At 35.6% G+C, this 24,275-nt stretch overlaps 1 protein-coding gene across 4 annotated transcripts in view; it reads right to left on the bottom strand.

The window, feature by feature from the left end:
* Window positions 1-24,275, bottom strand: part of NECAB1 (N-terminal EF-hand calcium binding protein 1) — a 252,855-nt gene that overhangs the window by 115,182 nt on the left and 113,398 nt on the right. For 3 of the 4 annotated variants that reach the window (XM_067017207.1, XM_067017208.1, XM_067017210.1), the window contains exon 4: window positions 16,795-16,820. The exons of the other annotated variant lie outside the window; for it this stretch is intronic. In XM_067017207.1, coding sequence (XP_066873308.1) covers window positions 16,795-16,820 — 26 coding nt within the window. The remainder of the gene's footprint in view (window positions 1-16,794; window positions 16,821-24,275) is intronic. 4 annotated transcript variants of the gene reach the window in all.

Raw genomic sequence — 24,275 nt, 5'->3', positions numbered from 1 at the left:
TCAATATTTTTCTGAAATCGTTTTTGGTTAGTTGCATGGTTATTTTAAAAAAGAAGGAAAGTCATCTTTCAAAATAAATATTTCAGGGAGGAGGATCAATGTGGCAGAATAAGAGGACATGGAGCTCACCTGCCCCCATAAACACATCAAAAATACACCTACATGTGGAAAAGTTCTCATTAAAAAACTAATTGGAAACTGGCAGAAGAACTCTTATACAACCAAGGATTCAAGAAAGAGTCCCCTGTACCTGGGTAGGATGGGAAAAATATCGTCTAGTTGGAACCTGTGCCCCTGGGAAGGATTTAAGAGGAAAAGAAAGACTGCATAGGCAGACTCTTGACCTGGGGAGTGAGGGGATCAAGCCACAGACTGGGTGTCCCCATCCTGAGTCTGATGTGGAGGAGATAAGCACATCTTATCTTCCTTTGGCTGCTGGGAGAACCATTGGGACAGATAGAAAGGCTGGAGAAGCCTAGACTTCACTCACAGAGAGGGTGTGTGTGCTGGCTTGCCAATAGACAGGTCAGAGAGAAGTCTGCCCTAGCAGCTGATGCCTCACCACACTCCCCAACCTGAGTTAGGTGAATATCCCAGCCCACTCACTTCATGCCACAGCCTTGGTACAGGCTCTGAGCTTGGTATAGGACCTGGCTCCGAGATTAGCCACGTCCTGAGAAAAGACCTGATCTAGCAGCACAGAGATTGCCTGGGGCCCTGAGCTGTGGTCCAGGTGGGACAGCAGCAGCCAGCATTGCCACTTACCTAAAGAGTGTCCCAGAAGCACTCCAGACCTCTACCAGCAGCTCAGCTACTTCAGTTCTTCTAACCACAATGCCCGTACCTCCAGTCCTAACCTAGTGAATTCTCCTGTCACATGCAATCCTAACCACAAACTTTCACTAGATCTGAGATGACCACAGCAGGGGAAAAGATGTGACTTTAACATGTTGATGAGGGGAGATGCAGATGCACACACAGGCAGCATACCAGACCACTATAAGTGCATGAGTCCCACTTACTTCAGCACTCCACTTCTTTGAGGCAAAAGCCTCAGTACAGGGAGGATGAAAAACACACACTTAAAGAGAAGACAGCCAGCTCCAGCCTGACCCTCATGGCTTCTACTCCAGCAACTTGGGAGCAAACCCCACCCCTGACAGGGCAGAGACAGCCACGGAGCAGAGAGGAAGTCCTGCCTCACACTCCACACAGGCTTTAGATACTCCAACACCAAACATACCCTCTCTAGAAGGGATAGCAGCCAGCACACCCTGAGGTAAGATGTGGCTGGCATCCATATCAAAACCAGCCCTTACACAAAAGACAGTGGACAGAAAGAGTCTACACAGGGATGCTCCCACATAAAAACACTCCTTCAACACCACAATTTGTAAACCTGCTGTTTAAAAATAAATAAATAAAATTAAATTTAAAAGAAGAAAAAGAGTGAACTTAGACCATTTTAACGAGGAACTGTAAACTATAAAGAAGACCCAATCAAAAATACACAATTCAATTTCTGAGATAAAAAAACACTCTAGAAGTAATGAATAGCCAACTAAATGACACAGAAGAATACATAAGTGATCTGGAAGATGAAATAATGGAAATCACCTAATCAGAACAGCAGACAGAAAGACAAATGAAAAAGAAAAAAACAAAAGCAATATATGAGACCTATGAAGTAATATAAAATGTGCCAATATACACATAATAGGGGTTCCAGAAGAAGAGAGAAAAAGGGATCAAAAGTGTATCTGAAGAAAATATGGCTGAAAACTTCCCAAACCTAAAGAAGGAACAGATATCTAGGTACAGGAAGCACAGAGGATCCCAAACAAGATGAACACAAAGATCACACCAAGACATATAATTAAAATGGCAAAAGTTACAAGAGAATTCTAAAGGCATCAAGAAAAAAACAGAGTCAGTTACAAGGGAACCCTGATAAGGCTATCAGCTGATTTCTCTGTAGAAAATTTGCAGGTCAGAAGAGAGTGACATACAAAGTCCTGAAAGGGAAAAACCTGCAACCTAGGATACTCTACCTAGCAAGATCATTTAGAATAGAAGGAGAAATAAAGAATTTCTCAGAGAAGCAAAAACTAAAAAAAATTCAGCAATATTAAATATACCATAAAAGAAAATTTGAAGGGACTTCTCTAAATGGAAAAATCTATAGGAAAGGGAAAATTCCAATAAGAAAGGCAAATTTTTAGTAAGGTTTGAAGGTCACTTAGATAAGCTAGTAGGTATATTGAAAAACAAACAAAATGTGTTTAGAATGTGTTTGAACCAAGTGATTATCAGTTTAAAGCAAGTAGGTATAATTATGGGGAACTCATGGTAACCTACACAAAAACCAAAAAGAAAGGACCTCAAGAATATGACAAAAGAAAGTCATTAAACCACAATAAGCAGAAAGAGAAAAACGGATACCATATGCTAACACATATATATGGAATCTAAGAAAAAAAAATGTCATGAAGAGACTAGGGGTAGGATGGGAATAAAACACAGACCTACTAGAGCATGGACTTGAGGATATGGGGAGGGGGAATGGTAAGCTGTGATGAAGTGAGAGAGTGTCATGGACATATATACACTACCCAATGTAGGGTGGACAGCTAGTGGGAAGCAGCCACATGGCACAGGGAGATCAGCTAGGTGGTTTGTGACCACCTAGAGGGGTGGGATAGGGAAGGTGGGAGGGAGAGAGACACAAGAGGGAAGAGATTTTGGAACATATGTATATGTATAACTGATTCACTTTGTTGTAAAACAGAAACTAACACAGCACTGTAAAGCAATTATACCCCAATAAAGATGTTAAAAAAAAAAAAACACAAAAAACAAAAAACCACAATGAAACCTCAAAAAGAAGAAATGAACAAAGAAGAGCTGCAAAAACAACTGGAAAAAAGGAATAAAATGGCAGTAAGTACATACCTATCAACAATTACTTTAAACGTCAATGGACTAAATGATCCAGTCAAAAGACACAGGGTGGTTGATTGAATAAAAAACCAAGACCCTCCATTATGCTGCCAACAAGAGACTCACTTCAGGGAGAAAGACACACACAGACTTGAAGTGAGAGGATGGAAAAAGATATGGAAATGACAAGAAAGTGGGGATAGCAATACTTATATCAGAAAAAATAGACTTTAAAACAAAGGTTATAACAAAAGACAAAGAAGGGCATTATATATAAATCAATCAATGTGATAGACCACATTAACAAAAGGAAATGATCATCTCAATAGACACAGAAAAAGCATCTGACAAAATTCAACATCATTCATGATGATTCATGTACCTCATCAAAGTAGGTACAGAGGGAACATGTCTCAACATAATAAAGGCCATTTATGACAAACCCACAGCTAACATAATACTCAATGGTGAAAGCTTGAAAGCCTTCCCACTAAATTTAGGAAAAAGACAAAGATGCCCACTTGCACTGCTTCTATTTAACATAGTATTGGAAGTCCTAGCTACAGCAATCAGACAGGAAAAATAAATATAAGGAATCCTGATTGGAAGGAAAGAGGTAAAACTGTCACTATTTGCAGATGACATTGTACCCTATCTAAAGAAACTTCACACAAAAAAGTCTTCACACAAAAACTATTAGAACTAATAAATGAATTCAGAAAGGTAGCAGGATAAAAAATTAATATACAGAAATCTATTCTGTTTCTATACACTAATAGTGAACTAACAGAAAGATAAAGTAAAAAAAAAAAAATTCCATTTATAATCACATCAAAAAAACACACTAGGAATAAACTCAACCAAGGAGGTGAAATACCTATACTCTGGAAACTATAAAAAGTTGATGAAGGAAATTGAAGATAATTCAAAGATATGGAAAGATATCCCATACTCTTATATTAGAAGAATTAATATTGTTAAAATGGCCATATGACCCAAACCAATCTACAGATTTAATGCAATCCCTATCAAAATAACCAGGACATTTTTCACAGAACTGCAACAAATAACTCTAAAATTTTATGGAACTACAAAACACCCAAAGACAAAGCAATCCTGAGAAAAAGAGAACAAAGCAGAACATATAAATGCCCCAGACTTCAGACTATACTACAAAGCTATAGTAATCAAAGTGGTGTGGTACTGGTACAGAAACAGAGACATAGATCAATGTAACAGAATAGAGAGTGCAGAAATAAACACACATGTGGTCAATTAATCTATGACAAAGGAGGCAAGAATATACAATGAAGGAAAAACAGTCTCTTCAATAAGTGGTCCTGGGAAAACTGGACAACTACGTGTAAAACAATGAAATTAGTACATTTCTTCACACCACATACAAAAATAAACTCAAAATGGTGTAAAGACCTAAATGTAAGACATGAAACCATAAAATTCCTAGAAGAGAGCATAGGTGAAACATTCTTTGACATAAATCATAGCAATATTTTCCTGGTTCAGTTTCCTAAGTCAAAAGAAATAAAAGCAAAAATAGACAAATGGGACTTAATTAAACTTAAAAGCTTTTTCATAGCAAAGAAAACCAGAACAAAACATAAAGACAACTTATGGAATGGGAGAAAATATTTTCAAATTATGCAACTGACAAGGGGTTCATATCCAAAATATACAAACAGCTCATGAAGCTCAATATCAAGAAAACAAACAATCCAATCAAAAAATGGGCAGAATATCAAAACAGACATTTCTCCAAAGAAGACACACAGATAGTTAAAAAACATATAAAAAGATGCTCAACATCACTAATTATTAGAGAAATGCAAATCAAAGCCCCAATGAGGTATCACCTCACACCTGTCAGAATGGTTATCATCAATAAGTCTTCAAATAACAAATGTTAGAGAGGATGTGGAGAAAAGAGAACCATCATGCACAGCAGGTGGGAATGTAAATTGGTATAGCCACTATGGAAAACAGTATGGAGGTTCCTTAAAAAACTAAAAATAGAACACCATAGGATCCAGTAATTACACTCCTGGATATACATCCAGATAAAACAGAAATACTAATTCAAAGAGATGTATGCATCCCAATATTCATGGTGGCACTGTCTTCAATAACTAATACATGGAAGCAACCCAAATACCCATTAACAGACAACTGGCTTAAGAAGATGTATGTGATGTGTGTATATATATATATATGTGTGTGTGTATCTATATTTATCTATCTATCTATCTATCTATACACAGTACATTACTCAGCCATGAAAAGAATGAAATACTGACATTTACAGCAATGTAGATGGACCTAGAGTATATTATGCTTAGTGAAATAAGTCAGTTAGAGAAAGAAAAATACTATATGATATCACTTATGTAAGAATCTAAAAACTAATGCAAATGAATCTATATACAAAACAGAAACAGGGCTTCCCTGGTGGCGCAGTGATTGAGACTCAGCCTGCCAATGCAGGGCACATGGGTTTGTGCCCCAGTCTGGGAAGATCCCACATGCCGTGGAGCAGCTAGGCCCGTGAGCCATGGTTGCTGAGCCTGCACGTCCGGAGCCTGTGCTCCACAACGGGAGAGGCCACAACAGTGAGAGGCCCATGTACTGCAAAAAAAAAAAAAAAAAAAAAAAAAAAGAAAGAAACAAAACAGACTCACAGACATAGAAACCAAACTTGAGGTTACCAAAGGGGAGAGAGAAGCAGGGAGGAGCAAATTAGGGTTATGGGATTAACAGATACAAACTGCTATATATAAAATAGATAAGCAACAAAGATATATAGCACAGGGAATTTTACCCATTATCTTCTAATAACCTATAACAGAATATAATCTGCAAAAATACTGAATCTCTATGCTGTACACCTAAAACTAACACAATATTGTAAATCAACTATACTTCAATTAAAACATAAATAAAATAAATATTTCAATTCATATAGAAGGTATTTGGCTCAATCAGTAAAGATCCCTGGAGAGAACAAAAGTTGCCTTTCCAATTTGAAATCAAATTTATGCAGGCATGTGCTGATAAAGTACACGAGAAGAAAATGATTAGAGGATTCGTAGGTGACTATGTAGCCTTCCTTCCTTCCTTCCTTCTTTCCTTCCTTCCTTCCTTCCTTCCCTCCTTTCTTCATTTGTTTTTCTCACCTATTTAAAGTAGTTAGGAAAAAAAAAATCACTCCCCAATTAGAAAGGAAGTAAATGAGAAGAAAGAATTACAACACCCAAGCTCTGAACAGGAGCTTAAGTTGTGAATCTAATTGTAATGTTTATTTTGAGGTGACACAGCTCAGTGTCATTCAAACTGTTTTAAAGTTACACACTGCAGGACATGTGCCAGGGCAAGTAGGGGTCCAATGAACTCAAAGAGGGAAGTTAGGTGAAAAAGTCAGAGACATTTAACATAGATAAAAGGAGATAATTCTCTCTCCACTTCTTCATGACAAGGGTTCATTTACTCATTCCATGACTTAACACACACACTTAGTTCCTTCTATATGTCAAGTGATATACTAGGAACTTGGAATACAATGATAAAAAGACAGAGCCTCTGTTTTAAGAAGCCTACAATCAGGTAGGGGAAATAAACACTCCAATAAGCAACTGCTATACACATGATCATTATTCAAGACAATGGTTCAAGAGCCAGGTATAGTGTGCAATTTAAATACAGAGCAAAGAATGCCCAAGTTCACGTGGAGTAAGTCAGAGACAGTTTCACAGAAGAGACATCAACAAGGCCTGAATTAACAGATAAATAGTAATCTGCTGGATAATCAGAGGGAGGGTAAACAAAGGCATGGAAGCAGATGATGTCTTCTCATGTTTGTAGGAGTATGTGTTGTTCAGCATTGGTAGGATATAAGGGACAAGATTGGGAGATATTTAAGGAGAAGAGACAGCAAGAAAGCAGGATGCTACAATCGGTTCTGAGAGAGGAAGCTGAATATTTGGAAATATTCCTTGCTAGGTGCTCTAAATTTTATCCTGAAGTTTAGGTCAGTGTTTTTGACCATCTTCATCAGATCCTCCAGAGAATTCCCTAGAGCCTCACTGCTCAAAATTTGGCCTGTAGAACAGCAGCATCAGCATCATCTGGGAACTTGTTAGAATGCCACCTCAGACATACTGAGTCAGAATCTGTGTTTTGATAAGCCCCCAGATGAGTTATAGGCACATTGAAGTTTGAGAAGCACTGTCCTGATGTACTTGTTAGAAATGAATATTATTGCTAGTTCTCATCTATTAAATCAGAATCTTTCAGTTGAGGCCCAGGCCTCATCATTTTTCTTTCTTTCTCTTCTTTTTTTTTTTTTTTTTTTTTTTTACAGGCTCACTAGGAGATTATATGGCATATTAGATTTGAGAACCACTATGTGCAATGTGGACTCATGGAGCAATTTTGAAAAGGAGAATGACATCCTCAAATTTTTCTATTAAAAGTGTTATTTGAACACACTATGGAAGGTTTGGGGAATACTGGTGATACACCATCAGGAGAGATAAGAGTAGAAGCAATTGCCAGGAGTAATTTAGTCACAGAAAAAGGACCATAGGTCATATCAAAGCTTTGAGGTGGTAGTGGGTAGGAGTCTGAAACTTCAAGAGTATATCTGTATACCCCAAGATATGGCAAGCAGGGAGGGGAGGTCAGGGATGGCTTTGGAAGTGGCTAAGCTTGAACTAATTAACGTTTTATTCCTGTTACTATGACTCATCTTCCTTATTTGAATCATGTTGCCAATGTAAGCTGGGAAAATGTGTTTAGCATTAGAGAGAAAAATTTAGAACAAATATTTACTCTTTCAAACTCTTATCCTTTGTAACTGGGATAACATTCAGGAGAAAAGACCTACTTTTATTGAAACCTGTATGTGGGTTTGGAGAAGGTCATGTAGAGGACGTGACCACTGGTTGAACTGCAAGTTATACCTGGGCAATTGGAGGCTCTTCATCCACTTTGCTGTCCTTGGAATGTATGCTTTCCCCAACATTCCCACAGTGGGAGCCATTTTCAAGGACACTACCTTGAGAGAGCAATCTGGACGTTGTGTGTGACTGAATCCAGTTAAGACCTCTATATAAACTTAAGATTCTGGTGGGAGGATGCAGAGATCTACTCGTTTGCTAGCTGCCCAAGACAAGCCTTGTTTGTAAACCTTGTATGGAAGGGTAAGTTCCCTTGTATACTAAACCTGCCACCTACCAATGTGGAGTAGTCTACCTCTTTCTTTGGTTTCCCTGTGCCCTCTGTGTACAAGGGCCAATTTGCAAGCCAATAGAGTTTCATGGGCAAGAGAAAAACAGAACTGTATATCACATATGGAAATGTGTGAGAACCAATTATCCTCAGTTTAAGTGAAGAGGCTTTGAAAAGTAAGAGTCTGGATATTGAGTATAATTAAAAAGTAGAGCAAGAGTTATAAACAAATGCATTTAAAATTATCTGTCAGAAAGTAAATTATCTCCTCATGATGTTCAATGCAACATCTTCTCTATTAAAATGATGACAAGGGAATTCCCTGGTTGTCCAGTGGTTAGGACTGTGCTTTCACTGCTGAGGACATGGGTTCAATCCCTGGTCAGGGAACTAAAACCTCGTAAGCTGCATGGCCAAAACAAGAAAAAGAAATGTTAAACAAAGGTTAGTTTCTCCCTTCCTCCTTCACTACTGTACTTAATTGGTGGTGTCACATCACCAGATTACAGAGTTTTCTTCTATTCTGCATCTCAGTCCTCCAAGTTGTTGAGTTTTTGGATCTGACCCAAGAATTCCAAGTCAGAACCAGAGAACTAGCTGCCACAAAGATCACACTGGGAACTGATCTCACAAAGCATTTTCATGAGTTTAGATGAGGCCCACAGTGTGTACCTTGCTGTAACTTCCCAAGAACTTTATTAGATAGGAAAGAACATAACTGAGATGACCAAGACAAAAAGAGAGAGCTAGAACACCCATGTTGTGAATAAAGTCGGAAATCTAAGAATGAGTTATTTTGAGGGGATACAGATCAGTGTCACTCAAACTGATTTACAACTCTTTTAGGTGATTTTATAAATGTGCCAAGTAGTCACAGCTCTAAAAGTCTGGAGTAGAGACTTGATTTTCTAGTACCCAGACTCAGCTGGCACAAGGCCCTCAGCACTGCCCAGGATCTGGCAATGCAAGGTGGTGCTCCTATACAGTCTGACTAGGGGGAATTTGGGCACAGCAACTTAAAGGAAACTTGCATATAAGGCTTATACAATTTTTATGGGAGTTTCCTCAGTTTTATCAATCTTATTTATAGTATTTAGCTAACTTTTAAAGTAATTGGTAGGCAAAAACTAACTAGATGAAAACGTAGACTACTGAATATATTCAAACTTACTCATAAAGATTTCTATATGCTTTCAGATCAAGCACTCTAGCTACAAGAACTTTCATTGCAATTATTCATCACCCATCCATAAGTATCTTAAAATACTCAGGTACCAAGTTGAAGATTTGCAAATAGTTCAATAAAAATGAGTAAGAGTAGAGAGAACTTTTTGGTTGAGAGAGAAGTGCAACTGAACTGGTTTATGAACAGAAGATATTCAAGATTTTAAAAGAACCACTCAAGAGGGTCTGAAACTACATTCTACATGTCTTCTGAGAATAGCTCTGCAAGGTGAAAATAAAGTGGCAAATCTCAGTTACGGAATTCAGTGATAAGCAAGCCAGGGGTAGCTCCTGAGCTCCTTTGGTGGGAGCACTGAGTCCAAGCTGCTGGACTAACAGAGAACCTCAGACCCCAGGGGATATTAATCGGAGGGAGATCTCCTGTAGGTCCTCATCTCAGCACCAAGACCTGGCTCTTGTCAACTGCCTGCAAACTTCAGTGAGAAAGGCCTCAGGCCAAACAACCAGTAAGAAGAAACACAGCCCCACCCATCAAAAAAATGAGATGACAAAAAAATATGTTACAGATGAAAGAGCAAGGTAAAAACATACAAGGCCAAATAAATGAAAAGAAAATAGGCAACCTACCTGAAAGAATTTACAGTAATCGTGATCCAAAATCTCAGAAATAGAATGGAGACACAGATCAAAAAAATACAAGAAATGTTTCACAAAGAACTAGAAGAAATAAAGAACAAACAAATAGGGATGAACAAAATAATAACTGAAATGAAAAATACACTAGACGGAATCAATAGCAGAATAACTGAGGCAAAAGAACAAATAAGTTAGCTGAAAGATAGAATGGTGGAAATAACTGCTGAGGAATAGATTTTAAAAAAAAGAATGAAAAGAATTGAAGACAGTCTCAGTGACTTCTGGGACAATATTAAATGCACAAACATTCGAATTACAGGGGTCCAAGAAGAAGAGAAAGAGAAAAGGTATGAGAAAATATTTGAAGAGATTATAGTCAAAAACTTCCATAACATGGGAAAGGAAATAGCCACCCAAGTCAAATAAGTGGAGAGTCTCAAACAGTATAAACCCTTGGAGAAACACACCAAGACACATATTAATCAAACTAACAAAAATTAAATTCAAAGAAAAAATGTTAAAAGCAGCAAAGAAAAGTAAAAATAACATACAAGGGAATCCCTATAATGTTATCAGCAGATTTTTCAGCAGAAACTCTGCAGGTCAGAAGGAGTGGCAGGATATATTTACAGTGTTGAAAGAGAAAAACCTGTAACCAAAATTACTCTACCCAGCAAGGATCTTATTGACATTCAACAGAGCAATCAAAAACTTCACAGACAGGCAAAAGCTAAGAGAATTCAGCACCACCATACCAGCTTTACAACAAATGCTAAAGGAAATTCTCTAAGCAGGAAACACAAGAGAAGGAAAAGACCCACAAAAACAAACCCAAAGAAATTAACAAAATGGTAAGAGGAACATACATATCAATAGTTACCTTGCATGTAAATGGATTAAATGCTCCAACCAAAATACCCAGGCTGGCTGAATGGATACAAAAACAAGACTCATATATATGCTGTCTACAAGAGACCCACTTTAGACCTAGGGACACATACAGACTGAAAGTGAGGGGACAGAAAAAGTATTCTATGCAAATGGAAATCAAAAGAGAGCTGGAGTAGCAATTCTCCTATCAGAGAAAATAGACTTTAAAATAAAGAATTTTACAAGAGACAAATAAGGAAACTACATAATGATCAAGGGATCAATCCAAGAAGAATATATAACAATTATGAATATGCATCCAACATAACATCACCTAAATACATAATGCAAATGTTAACAGCCATAAAAGAGGAAATTAACAGTAACACAATAATAGTGGGGGGCTTTAACACCCTACTTACACCAAAGGACAGATCATCTAGACAGAAAATAAATAAGGAAACACAATTTTAAATGACACAATAGACCAGATAGATTTAATTGATATTTATAGATGTTCCACAAAAAATCAGCAGAAGACATTTTCACCTCAGTGTACACAGAACATTCTCCAGGAGATATCACATCTTGGGTAACAAATCAACCTTCAGAAAACTTAAGAATATTGAAATCATATCAAGCATCTTTTCTGAATACAACACTATGAGGTTAGTAATCAGTTACAGGAAAAACCTGTAAAAATCACAAACACAAGGAGGCTAAATAGTGTACTGCTAAATAACCAAAAGATCACTGAAGAAATCAAAGAGAAAAAAAATACATAGAAACAAATGACAATGAAAAGACGATGACCCAAAACCTATCAGATGCAGCAAAAGAAGTTCTAAGAGGGAAGTTTATAGAAATTCAACCTCATCTTAAGAAACAAGAAAAATCTCAAATAAACAATCTAACCTTACAGCTAAAGCCATTAGAGAAAGAAGAACAAACAAAACTCAATGGTAGTAGAAGGAAATAAATCATAAAGATCAGAGAAGAAATAAATGAAATAGAGACAAAGAATAGCAAAGATCACTAAGATCGAAAGTTGGTCCTTTGAGAAGATAAAAAATAAAATGATAAACCTTTAGCCAAACTCATCAAGAAAAAAGGGAGAGGACTCAAATCAATAAAATTAGAAATGAAAAATGAGAAATTACAATGGACACAGCAGAATTACAAAAGATCATAAGAGACTACTACAAGCAACTATATGCAAAAAAAAATGGACAACATGGAAGAAATGAACACATTCTTGGAAAGGTACAACTTTCCAAGCCTGAACAAGGAAGATGACAAAATATAAACAGGCCAATCACAAGTAATGAAATTGAAACTGTAATTTAAAATCTTCCAACAAACAAGAGTCCAGGATCAGATGGCTTCACAGGCAAATTCTACCAAACATTTAGAGAAGAGCTAACACCTTTCCTCCTCAAACTCTTCCAAAATATTGCAGAGTGAGGAGCACTTCTGAACTCATTCCACAAGGCCACCATCAACCTTATACCAAAACCAGACAAAGATATCACAAAAAAATTACAGATCAATATCACTGATGAACATAGACACAAAAATCCTGAACAAAATACTAACAAACAGAATCCAACAACACATTAAAATGATCTTACATGATGATCAAGTGGGATTTATCTCAGGAATGCAAGGATTATTCAATATATGAAAATCAAACAATATGATACACCATATTAACAAATTAAAGAATGAAAACCATATGATCATGTCAACAGATGCAGAAAAACCTTTTGATAAAATTCAACACCACTTATGATAAAAACTCTCCAGAAACTGGGTATAGAAGGGACATACCTCAACATAGTAAAGGTCACATATGACAAACCCACAGCAAACATCATTCTTAATGCTGAAAAACTGAAATCACTTCCTCTAAGATCAGGAACAAGACAAGGATGTCCACTCTCGTCACTCTTATTCAACATAGTTTCGGAAGTCCTAGTCATGCAAATCAGAGAATAAAAAGAAATACAAATTGGAAAAGAAGAAGTAAAACTGTCACTGTTTGCAGGTGATGTGATACTATACACAGAAAATCCTAAATATGCCACAAGAAAACTATGAGAACTAATCAACTAATTTGGTAATGTTGCAGGATATGAAATTATTGTGCAGAAATCTCTCACATTCCTATACACTAACAACAAAAGATCAGGAGAAATTACGGAAACAATCCCATTTACTATTGCAACAAAAAGAAAAAAACAGCTAGGAATAAACCTACCTAAAGAGACAAAAGACCTGTATGCAGAAAAGTATAAAACACTGGTGTAAGAAATCAAAGATGACACAAACAGATGGAGAAATATGCCACCATGTTCTTGGATTGGAAGAATCAATAATGTGAAAATGAGTATACTACCCAAAGCAATCTACAGATTCAATGCAATCCCTACCAAACTACCATTGGCATTTTTCACAGAACTAGAACAAAAAATTTTACAACTTGTATGGAAACACAAACGACCTCGAATAGCCAAAGCAATCTTGAGAAAGAAAAATGCATCTGGAGGAATCAGACTTCATGACTTCAGACTATACTACAAACCTATAGCAATCAAGATAGTATGGTACTGACACAAAAACAGAAACATAGATGAATGCAACAGGATAGAAAGCCCAGATATAAACCCATGCACATGTGGTCACCTTATCTTTGACAAAGGAGGCAAGAATATACAATGGAGAAAAGACAGCCTCTTTAATAAGTGGTGCTGGGAAAACTGGACAGCTACATGTAAAAGAATGAAATTAGAACATTACTTAACACCATACACCAGAAACTCATAATGGATTAAAGAGCTAAATGTAGGACTGGACATTATAAAACGCTTAGAGGAAAACACAGGAAAAACACTCCCTGAGATAAACCACAGCAAGATCTTTTATGACCCACCTCCTATAGTAATGAAAGTAAAAACAAAAATAAACAAATGAGCCCTAATTAAAATTAAAAACTTTTGCACAGCAAAGGAAACTACAAACAAGACAAAAAGACAACACTCAGAATGAAAAAAAAATTGCAAACGAAGCAACGGACAAAGGATTAATCTCCAAAATATTCAAAGAGCTCATGCAGCTCAGTATCAAAAAAACAAACAACCCAATGCAAAAATGGGCAGAAGACCTAAATAGACATTTCTGCAAAGAAGACATACAGATGGCCAAGAGGCACATGAAAAGATGCTCAACATCAGTAATATTTAGAGAAATGCAAATCAAAACTTCAAAGAGGTATCACCTCACACCGGTCAGAATGGCCATCATCAATAAATCTACAAACAATAAATGCTGGAGGTGGTGTGGAGAAAAGGGAACCCTCTTGCACTGTTAGTGAGAATGTAAACCGATACAGCCACTGTGGGGAACAGTATGGAAGTTCCTTTTAAAAACTAAATATAGAACTAACATATGACCCAGTATGAGCATATACCCTGAGAAAACCATAATTCAAAAGACACATGTATTCCAATGTTCATTGCAGCAATATTTACAATAGCCAGGACATGGAAGCAACTTAAATGTCCAACAACAAATGAATAGATAAAGAAGATGTGGTACATATATACAATGGGATATTACTCGCTATATAAAGGAATGAAATTGTGTCATTTGTAGAGATGTGGTGGACTAAGTCAGGAAGAGAAAAACGTATATCGTATATTAATGCATATAGGTGGAACGTAGAAAACCTGTAGAGAATAACCTATTTCCATGTCAGGAATACAGTTGCAGACAGAAAGAATGTACATGTGGACACAGACTGGGAAGGGGAGTGTGGGATGAATTGGGAGATTAGGACTGACATATATACACTACCATATGTAAAATAGATAGCTAGTGGAAGCCTGCTGCATAGCACAGGAAGCTCAGCTCTGTGCTCTGTGATGACCTAGATAAGTGGGATGGGGGGGGTGGGAAGGAAGTCCAATAGGGAAGGGATATATGTATATATAGCTGATTCACTTCTTTGTACAGCAGAAACTAATACAACATTGTAAAGCAATTATACGCTAATAAAAAATTGAGTAAGAGTACAAAAGCAGTTATAAGCTGCGTAAGATCAGGAAAGAAATAATTTTGCTCCCAATAGATATTAGATCATAGCTAAAGATGACACAAATAGGAAACCAAAGACTCAATGCTAAAGTTCATACACAATTACCTAATTAAAGTCAAGTTATATATTGACTGGAAGGAATAAGTTATGGCCTAAAGCTGCTTTTTAGGAAAATGAGTAATCTTGACTTGCCTATATACTACTGCTGGGCAGGCACACTGGAAGAATCTTTGACCAAGTAACTACACTTTTGGGAATCTATCTTCCAGAACTACTTGTATAAGTGTGCAAAGAGAATACAAACAAGGATATTTACTTCAGTGCTGTTTGTCCCAGTGGAAATTCGGAAACAACCTGAAAACCCAAAACAACTGAAAAGGATTTGGTTAAAAATTTTAAGGTAAATGGGGCACTATGCAGCCTTTTTAATAAAATTATATAGAGCTGTATGCACTTGTATTGATCATATAGTATACACATTGTTGGAAAAAAAACATACACATATATATCAATGTCATTATATGTGTAAAAATGTTTGGAAGGATACATTCCAAGCAATTAGCAGTGGAGATCAGTATCAGGGGAAAGAGAAGTGAGTGAGAGCCTCTGACATTTTCTCTTACACACCTATATAATTCTGTGTTGCTAAATTTTAAAAAAAATAGTTAAATATTACTTTAGTAAATAAAATAAGAAATAGCTATACTTTATTTTAATAAAGGATTTATTAAAGTATTTTGAATTCTAGGTACATAATTTAGTAAACTGACAAACCAAATAAAAGCAACAGAATGAAAGTTTTAGATACTTGGACCCGTTAATTGGTTTCTACTAAAGAGCACAAGAAATCCATTTTCCATGTCAATCAAACACTGCCCCTCCCACATAAAAGGGAGTATTTTTTCTGGGTGTGAGTCTACATATTTCATTTGCTAGCACTGAAAACTTTGGTTTTAATTATAATGCATTTTGATTAGAATATATTTACTTTATATTCACAAAATAATGAAAAATGAAACCACTCTGGAAATTAAAATGCATATTCTTGAACAGAGGGGGAGTATTATAACACACAATTAGGAGTACAATCACTGGGTTTAAAAATATAGAGCAATTCTGCTGAATTAAAACCCCTTAACTAGTTCCCTAACTAAAATTATGCAGGAAATCATAGTCAAAGCTTTTTAAATAAATATAGAGTAGGTCCTTAATCTAGTTCTATTATTAGAGAAGTCATATTTTTGAGAACGAAGAATAAATCTCAAAAGTATTTGCCTTTTCATATTTCTAGCCTATTACTTTTGTTTCCACCCACAAAAACGAAGAAAATAAATGAAGAGGCCACTAAATCAGGAATTTGTTAAGACATCTCTCCCCACTGAATCATTTGTTTTGCAAGTGACATTCCAGAATGGTTTAGGCAAGGTATGGGACAAAGTTGTTTTTACATATCAAGGGATCAGCTTTGCAAAAACATAACCAAAGCCTCTGTACAATATATTTGAAGTGAATAATGAAGTTGTATTAAACAACAATTTTAAAATATATTCAAGATGGTGGAATATATTCTTGTGAAACTTATTGTACTAATTACAATTATCCTGCTATGAACAAATTAATAAGGGCCAGCTCTTTCTTCAGTGAAATACATGCTTGAGCAAAACTCATGGATAAAGATAAATTCCTTGAGTTCTCAACTATCTTTTACTTTATTCCAGAACCCCTAATCTATGACATTAATTTCAGGTTTTGTAGGAATATGTAAGACAGTGTTCTTTTTTATTCTAAAGCAAGTAATGGGTTTGATTGGCTTTAAATAAACTTACCACATAGTTCTTCTGTGTCAAGATTGCTGAAAAGATGAAAAAAAGTATTATTATTTTGGTAATATTTAAGTTTTTAAATAGTTAAATACAGTTATTCCCCAATCTGTATTGTTATATTAATAGATGATATGTAGTTATGGTATTTTCTCTTATAGATTCTACACTGTTTAAGTAGTCAACCAAATATTAGCAATGACTGTCAGATTTTGTCTTTAAATTTTTTTTAAAATTTTTATTTATTTATTTATTTTTGTGGTACGCAGGCCTCTCACTGTTGTGGCCTCTCCCGTTGTGGAGCACAGGCTCCGGACGCGCAGGCTCAGCAGCCATGGCTCACGGGCCCAGCCGCTCTGCGGCATGTGGGATCCTCCCGGACCGGGGCACGAACCCGTGTCCCCTGCATCGGCAGGCAGACTCTCAACCACTGCGCCACAAGGGAAGCCCAGATTTTGTCTTTAAACAGATAATTATTGGGATTTGTGTCTCCCCCAGGTCATGCTGGGGGAATACTGCATAATTTTAAAGAATGTAGGCTGTGGAGACAGAACACTTGAGTTGAAATCCTAACTCCACCATTTACCATCTATGTGACACTGAGTACTTTGCATCTATGTGTCTCAGTTCCTCAGTCCCAAGATGGGGATAATAATAATTTCTGTTTCATAGGAATGTCACAGTATTTAAATTGGTTAATAAATATAAAGCAGTTAAAAGAGTAATTGGCACAAATTAAACACTTAATAAATGTTAGCTGTCATATTCCTGACTTGGTAGAACTGCTAGAACTTCCATATCTAAATTCAACTTTTGGGTTAAGTTTGATTCAATGCTTATTTCAAATGATTTCTAAAATATAATGAAGAGTTACATTGCTTAATATTTACATGTAAACAATAGAAACCCATTACTATAATGAAAATAACTTCAAAAGAGCCAGATTAACTGTTAGCTGATATAATACATTACTATCAGAAGAATAATGCCTTGACCAAGGAAGATATGGTACAGGAATTCAAGAATGGTCCAATATCAAGCTATACATCAATATAACACTACATCATAATTTAAAGGAGAAAAACCATCATATTAACAAATACTAAATGTGAATTAAATAAAATTCAACATTCATTCTTATTTTTAAAGGTTTAAGTGAAACAGGAATACAAGTAAACATTTTGAAGATGAAGACGAATAAAAACAAACTGCAAACATCAGTTAACTGAAAATCTTTGACTACATACAGATGGTACATGTCAAAACTCAATGTAAATAAACTTCATAATTCAGTCCTCCTTTAAGAAGTAGTCAGGTTGATAGACAAGAGGGACACTGGTGTAAGCATTTCAAACACCAGTCCTTTTACCAGTTCCATCACTAAATTTGTTATATAATTTTAAAGTCAGGATTTTATCTTAGGACATTGAATATTTGATCCTGGGCAAATGACATCTTCATACTAGAGTAAATCTTTTGTAGAGTAATATTTGCTATCAGATAGAATATGTAAAGTCTTCTGTAATAGCTTTGGTGTGGAATCCTCTTCATTCATTAATTTATCCCACAAACATATACTGCTATGTGTCAGGCATTGTTCTAACTGCCATAGATAAATAGGTTGCAAGAACTACTGAGATGAATATCTCAGATCACTAGTCTCTAGCAGCTCAATTTAGAGGTAGACTTATGCAATAAATAAATAAAATGCAATAAAATAGACTGGGGGGAAGTGGGTAACTGGTAAACGTTATCAGGGACTATATAATAGAGGATACAATTTGAAGACTAATTCTCAAAGGTTAAATACAAGTAAAAAAAACAAAGAAAGGAGGAAAATTCCAGTTAGAGAAATACCATTTTCAATAAAAATTTGAAGGGTTAAGAGTATGCTATGAAATTTCTAAATTACTAATCTGCTCAAAAAACTGAGTAATTCCTGTGGCTAGAACATAGCTCGTTATGAAAAAAATCCGACTAAAAAATGAAAAGCCTCATGTGATAGTCTAAGAAATGTCTACCTTATCTTTTTGTCTATTTGGAATCAAAGAATTTAAAGGTGAATGGTATGAACTACAGTCTGGGCAAGAATGTGGCAAGGAGTGCTCAAGGCTATTCACAGGGGGTAAGAAGAAATCCTTTTTATTTTTCTGGAAAAATGTATTTTATTTATTTATTTATTTTCCTAGAGTTTCATTGAGATATAACTGACATATAGCACTGTATAAATTTAAGGTATACAGAATAATGATTTCACTTATATACATCAGGACATGATTATCATAATATGTTTGGTGAACATCCATCATCTCATACAGATACAAAATTAAAGAAACTAAAATTTTTTCCTTGTGATGAGAATTCAGAATTTACTCTCTTAAAAAATTTCATGTATAATATACACAGTGTTAATTATATTTATCATGTAGTACATTACATCCCTAGTACTTATATACCTTGTAACTGAAAGTTTGTACTTTTTGACTGACTTCCTCCAATTCCTCCTTCCCCAACACCCTGCCTCTGTAACCACAAAACTGATCTCTCTTTCTATGAGCTTGTTTGTTTGGGGAGTATAATTGACCTACAACACTGTTAGTTCCTGTTACACAACATAGTGGTTCAGTATTTCTATACATTTAGAATAATCACCACCATAAGTCCAGTTAAGTTCTGTCATCATACAGAGATATTATATAAATAATGACTATATACCCCATGCTATACATTTCATACATGTGACTCATTAATTTTGCAACTGGAATTTTTATACCTCATAATCTCCCCCACCAATTCTTTCCTCCCCCCACTCCCTCCCCCTGGCAACCACCAGTTTGTTCTCTGCATCTGTTTCTGTTTTATTATGTTTGTTCATTTGTTTTGTTTCTTACATTCCACATACAAGTGAAACCATACATTATTTGTCATTCTCTGTCTGCTTACTTCACTTAGGATAATACTCTCTAGGTCCATTCATGCTGTCTCAAATGACAAGACTTTATTCTTTTTTAATGGTTAATATTCATGTATATTTATGTATATATGTCACATCCTTTATCCATTCATCTATCAATAGACACTCAGGTTGCTTCCATATCTTAACTATTGTAAATAATGCTGCAATGAACATAGGGCGGCATATATCTTTTATTTTCTCCAAAAATAATAACCAGCATTTATTGACTGTGTCCTATATTCCAGGTACTGCTATAAACATTTTATGTAAAAAATTATGTAACTTTTTATTATGGAAAATTTTAAACTTAAGAAATAAAAGAAAGATCATTATGGATAAACAACAAGATCCTCCTGTATAGTACAGGAAACTATATTCAATATCCTGTGATAAACCATAATGGAAAAGAATATATATATATATATATATATATATATATATATATATATATATAAAACAGGGTCACTTTGATGTACAGCAGAAAGTAACACAACACTGTAAATCAACCATACATCAATAAAATTTTTTAAAAATTAAAGATCATTAAAAAAACTTTATGTATGCATTGCCCACTTTAAATCATTATCATCAACATTTTAACATTTTGCCATATATATTTTATTAACCACCATCATTCTCCTCCTTCAATTTTTTTTCTGGAATATTTAAAGCAAATGCCAGATGTACTATAATTCACTCATAAATATCTTAAATACATTCTTAACTTTTAAAATATATTAGCTATTTTAGTCATAAAAAGCAGATACTACTATTATTCCCATTTTACATATGTGTAAACTGAGACAAATGTTATTGAGTGATTCAAACCCTGGAATCTAATGGCCAGCCTCTAAGGAGGCCCCCGACCCCTGCCTCCTGGTATTCATATTTTGTGTAAGTGCCCTCACATGTTACACCAGGGTAAGTCTGGGAGACCATGCATATATCTTTTCTAATTGGTGTTTTTGTTTTCTTCAGGAAACAATTAGTTCTATTTTTAATTTTTTGAAGAATCTCCATACTGTATTCTACAGTGGCTGCACCAGTTTACATTTCCACAAACAGTGCATGAAGGTTTCCTTTTCTCCACATCTTCACCAATACAAGTCATTTACTGTATTTTTGATAATAACCATTCTGACAGGGGTGAGGTGATATCTCATTGTGGTTATGTTTTGCATTTCCCTGATGATTTGATGCTGAATATTTTTCATGTACATGTTGGTTATCTGTATGTCTTCTTTGGAAAAATGTCTATTCAGATACTCTGCCTATTATTAATTGGGTTGTTTGCTCTTTTGATGTTGAGTATGAATTGAGTATGAATTCTTTGTTATTTTGGATATTAAGCCCTTATCAGACATATCCCTTGCAAATATCTTTTCCTATTTCGTACAATACTTTTTAATTTTGTTAATAGTTTCCTTCACAGGACAAAAGCTTTTCAGTTTCATTTGTTTATTTTTGCTTTTATTTCCCTTGCCTGAGGAGAAAGATTAATAAAAATTACTAAGGTTGATGTCAAAGAGCATACTGCCTGTGTTTTCTTCTAGGAGCTTTGTGGCTTCAGGTCACACATTTATGTCTTTAATCCATTTGAATTTATTTTTGTGCACAGAGTGAGAGAGTAGTCCAGTTTGATTATTTTGCATGTAGCTGTCCAGTTTTCTGACCACCATTTAGAGAAGAGACTGTCTATTGCCCATTGTATATTCTTGCCTACTTTATAATAGATTATTTGACCAAATAAGTGTAGTTTCACTTCTGGGCTCTCTATTCTGTTCCATTGATCTATTTGTCTGTTTTTGTGCCAGTACCATATTGTTTTGATTACTATAGTTTCAAATCAGGGCGTGTGATACCTCCAGTGTTGTTCTTTCTCAAGATTATTTTGGCTATGTAGTGTCTTTTGCATTTCCTTGCCATTTTAGAATTATTTGTTCTAGGTCAGTGAAAAATGCCATTGGTATTTTGATAGAGATTGAATTAAATTTGTAGATTGTCCTAATTTGTATGGTAATTTTAACAATATTAGTTATTCCAACCCAGAAACATGGTATATCTTTCCAGCTGTTTGTGTCATCAGCAATTTCTTTCATCAGTGTCTTATAGTTTTCCAAGTACAGGTCTTTCACCTCTTAGTTCAATTTATTTCAAGGTTTTTTATTCTTCTTGATATGATTTTGGTTTTTTGTTTGTTTTTGTTTTTGCATTACACGGGCCTCTCACTGCTGTGGCCTCTCCTGTTGCAGAGCACAGGGTCTGGACGCGCAGGCTCAGCAGCGATGGCTTATGGGCCTAGCCGCTCCACGGCATGTGGGATCTTCCCGGACTGGGGCACGAACCAGTGTCTCCTGCATCGGCAGGAGGACTCTCAACAACTGCGCCACCAGGGAAGCCCTTTGATATGATTTTGAATGGGATTATTTTCTTAATTTCTCTTTCTGATAGTTCATTGTTAGTGTATATAAATGCAACAGGTTTCTATGTATTAATTTGGTATCCTGCAACTTTACCAAATTCATCAATTAGTTCTAGTAGTTTTGGGGTAGTGTATTTAGGATTTTCTATGTACAGTATCATGTCATTTGCAAACAGTGACTTTTTACTTCTTCCATTTCAATTTGGATCTTTTTTTATTTCTTTCTCTTGTGTGATTGTTTTGGCTAGGTTTTCCAATATTATGTTGAATAAAAGTGGCAATATTGGACATCCTTGTCTTCTTCTTGATCTTGTTCTTAGAGATTTTCACCATTGAGTATGATGTTACTTGTGAGCTTGTCATATATGGCCCTTTATTATGTTGTGGTATGTGTGTTCCATAACCACTCTGTTGAGAGTTTTATCATAAATGAATGTTGAATTTTGTCAATAGGATTTTATGCACCTATTAAGATGATCATATGATTTTTATTCTTCAAGCTGTTAATATATTTTATCACATGGATTGATTTATGGATATTCAACCATCTTTCCATCCCTGGGATAAATCCCACTTAATCATGGTGCATGAACTTTTAGATGTATTGTTGAATTTGGTTTGTTAAAATTTTGTTGAAGATTTTTACATTTATGTTCTTCAGTGATATTGGCCTGTGATTTTCTCTTTTTGTGATATCTTTTTGGCTTTTGGCATCAGGGTGATGTTGGTCCTATAGAATAAGTTTGGAAATGTTTCTTCCTCTGCAATTGTTTGGAATTGTTTGCAATAGGTAGGTGTTAACTCTTCTCTAAATGTTTGGTATAATTCATCTTTGAGGCCTGAACTTTTGTTTGTCGGGAGTATTTTTTATTACTAATTCAATTTCATTAAGAGAATTCCATTCATATTGTCTATTTCTTCCTCGTTTACTCTTGAGAGGTTGTACATTTCTAGATATAAGCTTTCTTCAAAATTGTCCACTTTATTGGCAATTGTTCATAGTAATATCTTACGATCCTTTGTATATCTGTGATTTTGGCTGTAACTTCTCTTCTTTCATTTCTGTTTTATTGATTTAGACCCTCTCTCTCTGTTTCTTTTTTTTTTTTTTTTTTTTTTTTTTTTGCGGTACGCGGGCCTCTCACTGTTGTGGCCTCTCCCGTTGCGGAGCACAGGCTCCGGACACGCAGGCTCAGCGGCCATGGCTCACGGGCCCAGCCGCTCTGCGGTATGTGGGATCCTCCCAGACCAGGGCACGAACCCGTGTCCCCTGCGTCGGCAGGCGGACTCTCAACCACTGCGCCACCAGGGGAGCCCTCTCTCTGTTTCTTGATGAGACTGTTAAAGGTTTATCAATTTTGTTTTCCTTTTCAAAGAACAGCTCTTAGTTTCATTTATCTTTTTTCTTTTTTAGTCTATATCATTTCTTTCTGATCTGATATTTATGATATTTATGATTTGTTTCCTTCTACTAACTTTGGGTTTCTTTTATTCTTCTTTTTCTAGTTCCTTTAGGTGTAAGATTATGTTGCTTATTCAAGATTTTTCTTGTTCCCTGAGGTAGGCTTGTATCACTGTAAACTTCCCTCTTAGAACTCCTTTTGCTGCATCTCATCGATTTTGGATTACTATATTTTCATATTCATTTGTCTCCAGGTATTTTTTAATTTCTTCTTTGATTTCTTCAGTGAACCTTTGGTTCTTTAGTAGCATTTTGTCTAGCCTCCACATGTTTGTGTTTTTTGACTTTTTCTCTTTTAGTTGATTTCTAGTCTCAGAGTGCTGTGGTCAGAAAAGATGCTTGACATGATTTCAATTTTCTTAAATGTACTGAGACTTGTTTTGTGACTGAGCATGTGATCTATCCTGGAGAATGTTCCATGTGCACTTGAAAAGAAAGTGTGTTTTGCTGTTTGGTGGTGAAATGGACATTTGGTCTAAAGTGTCATTTAAGGCCAATGTTTTCTTACTGATTTTCTGTCTGAATGATCTGTCCATTGATCTAAGTAGGATGTCAAAGGCTCTTACTAACATTTTGTTAGTGTCAGTTTCTCCTCTTATGCCTGTTGATATTTCCTATGTAATTATGTGCTTCCATGTCGGGTGCAT

This window comes from Kogia breviceps, chromosome 17 (assembly GCF_026419965.1).
Source record: "Kogia breviceps isolate mKogBre1 chromosome 17, mKogBre1 haplotype 1, whole genome shotgun sequence".
NCBI lineage: Eukaryota > Metazoa > Chordata > Mammalia > Artiodactyla > Physeteridae > Kogia > Kogia breviceps.
This window is presented reverse-complemented; position numbering and strand designations above follow the sequence as displayed.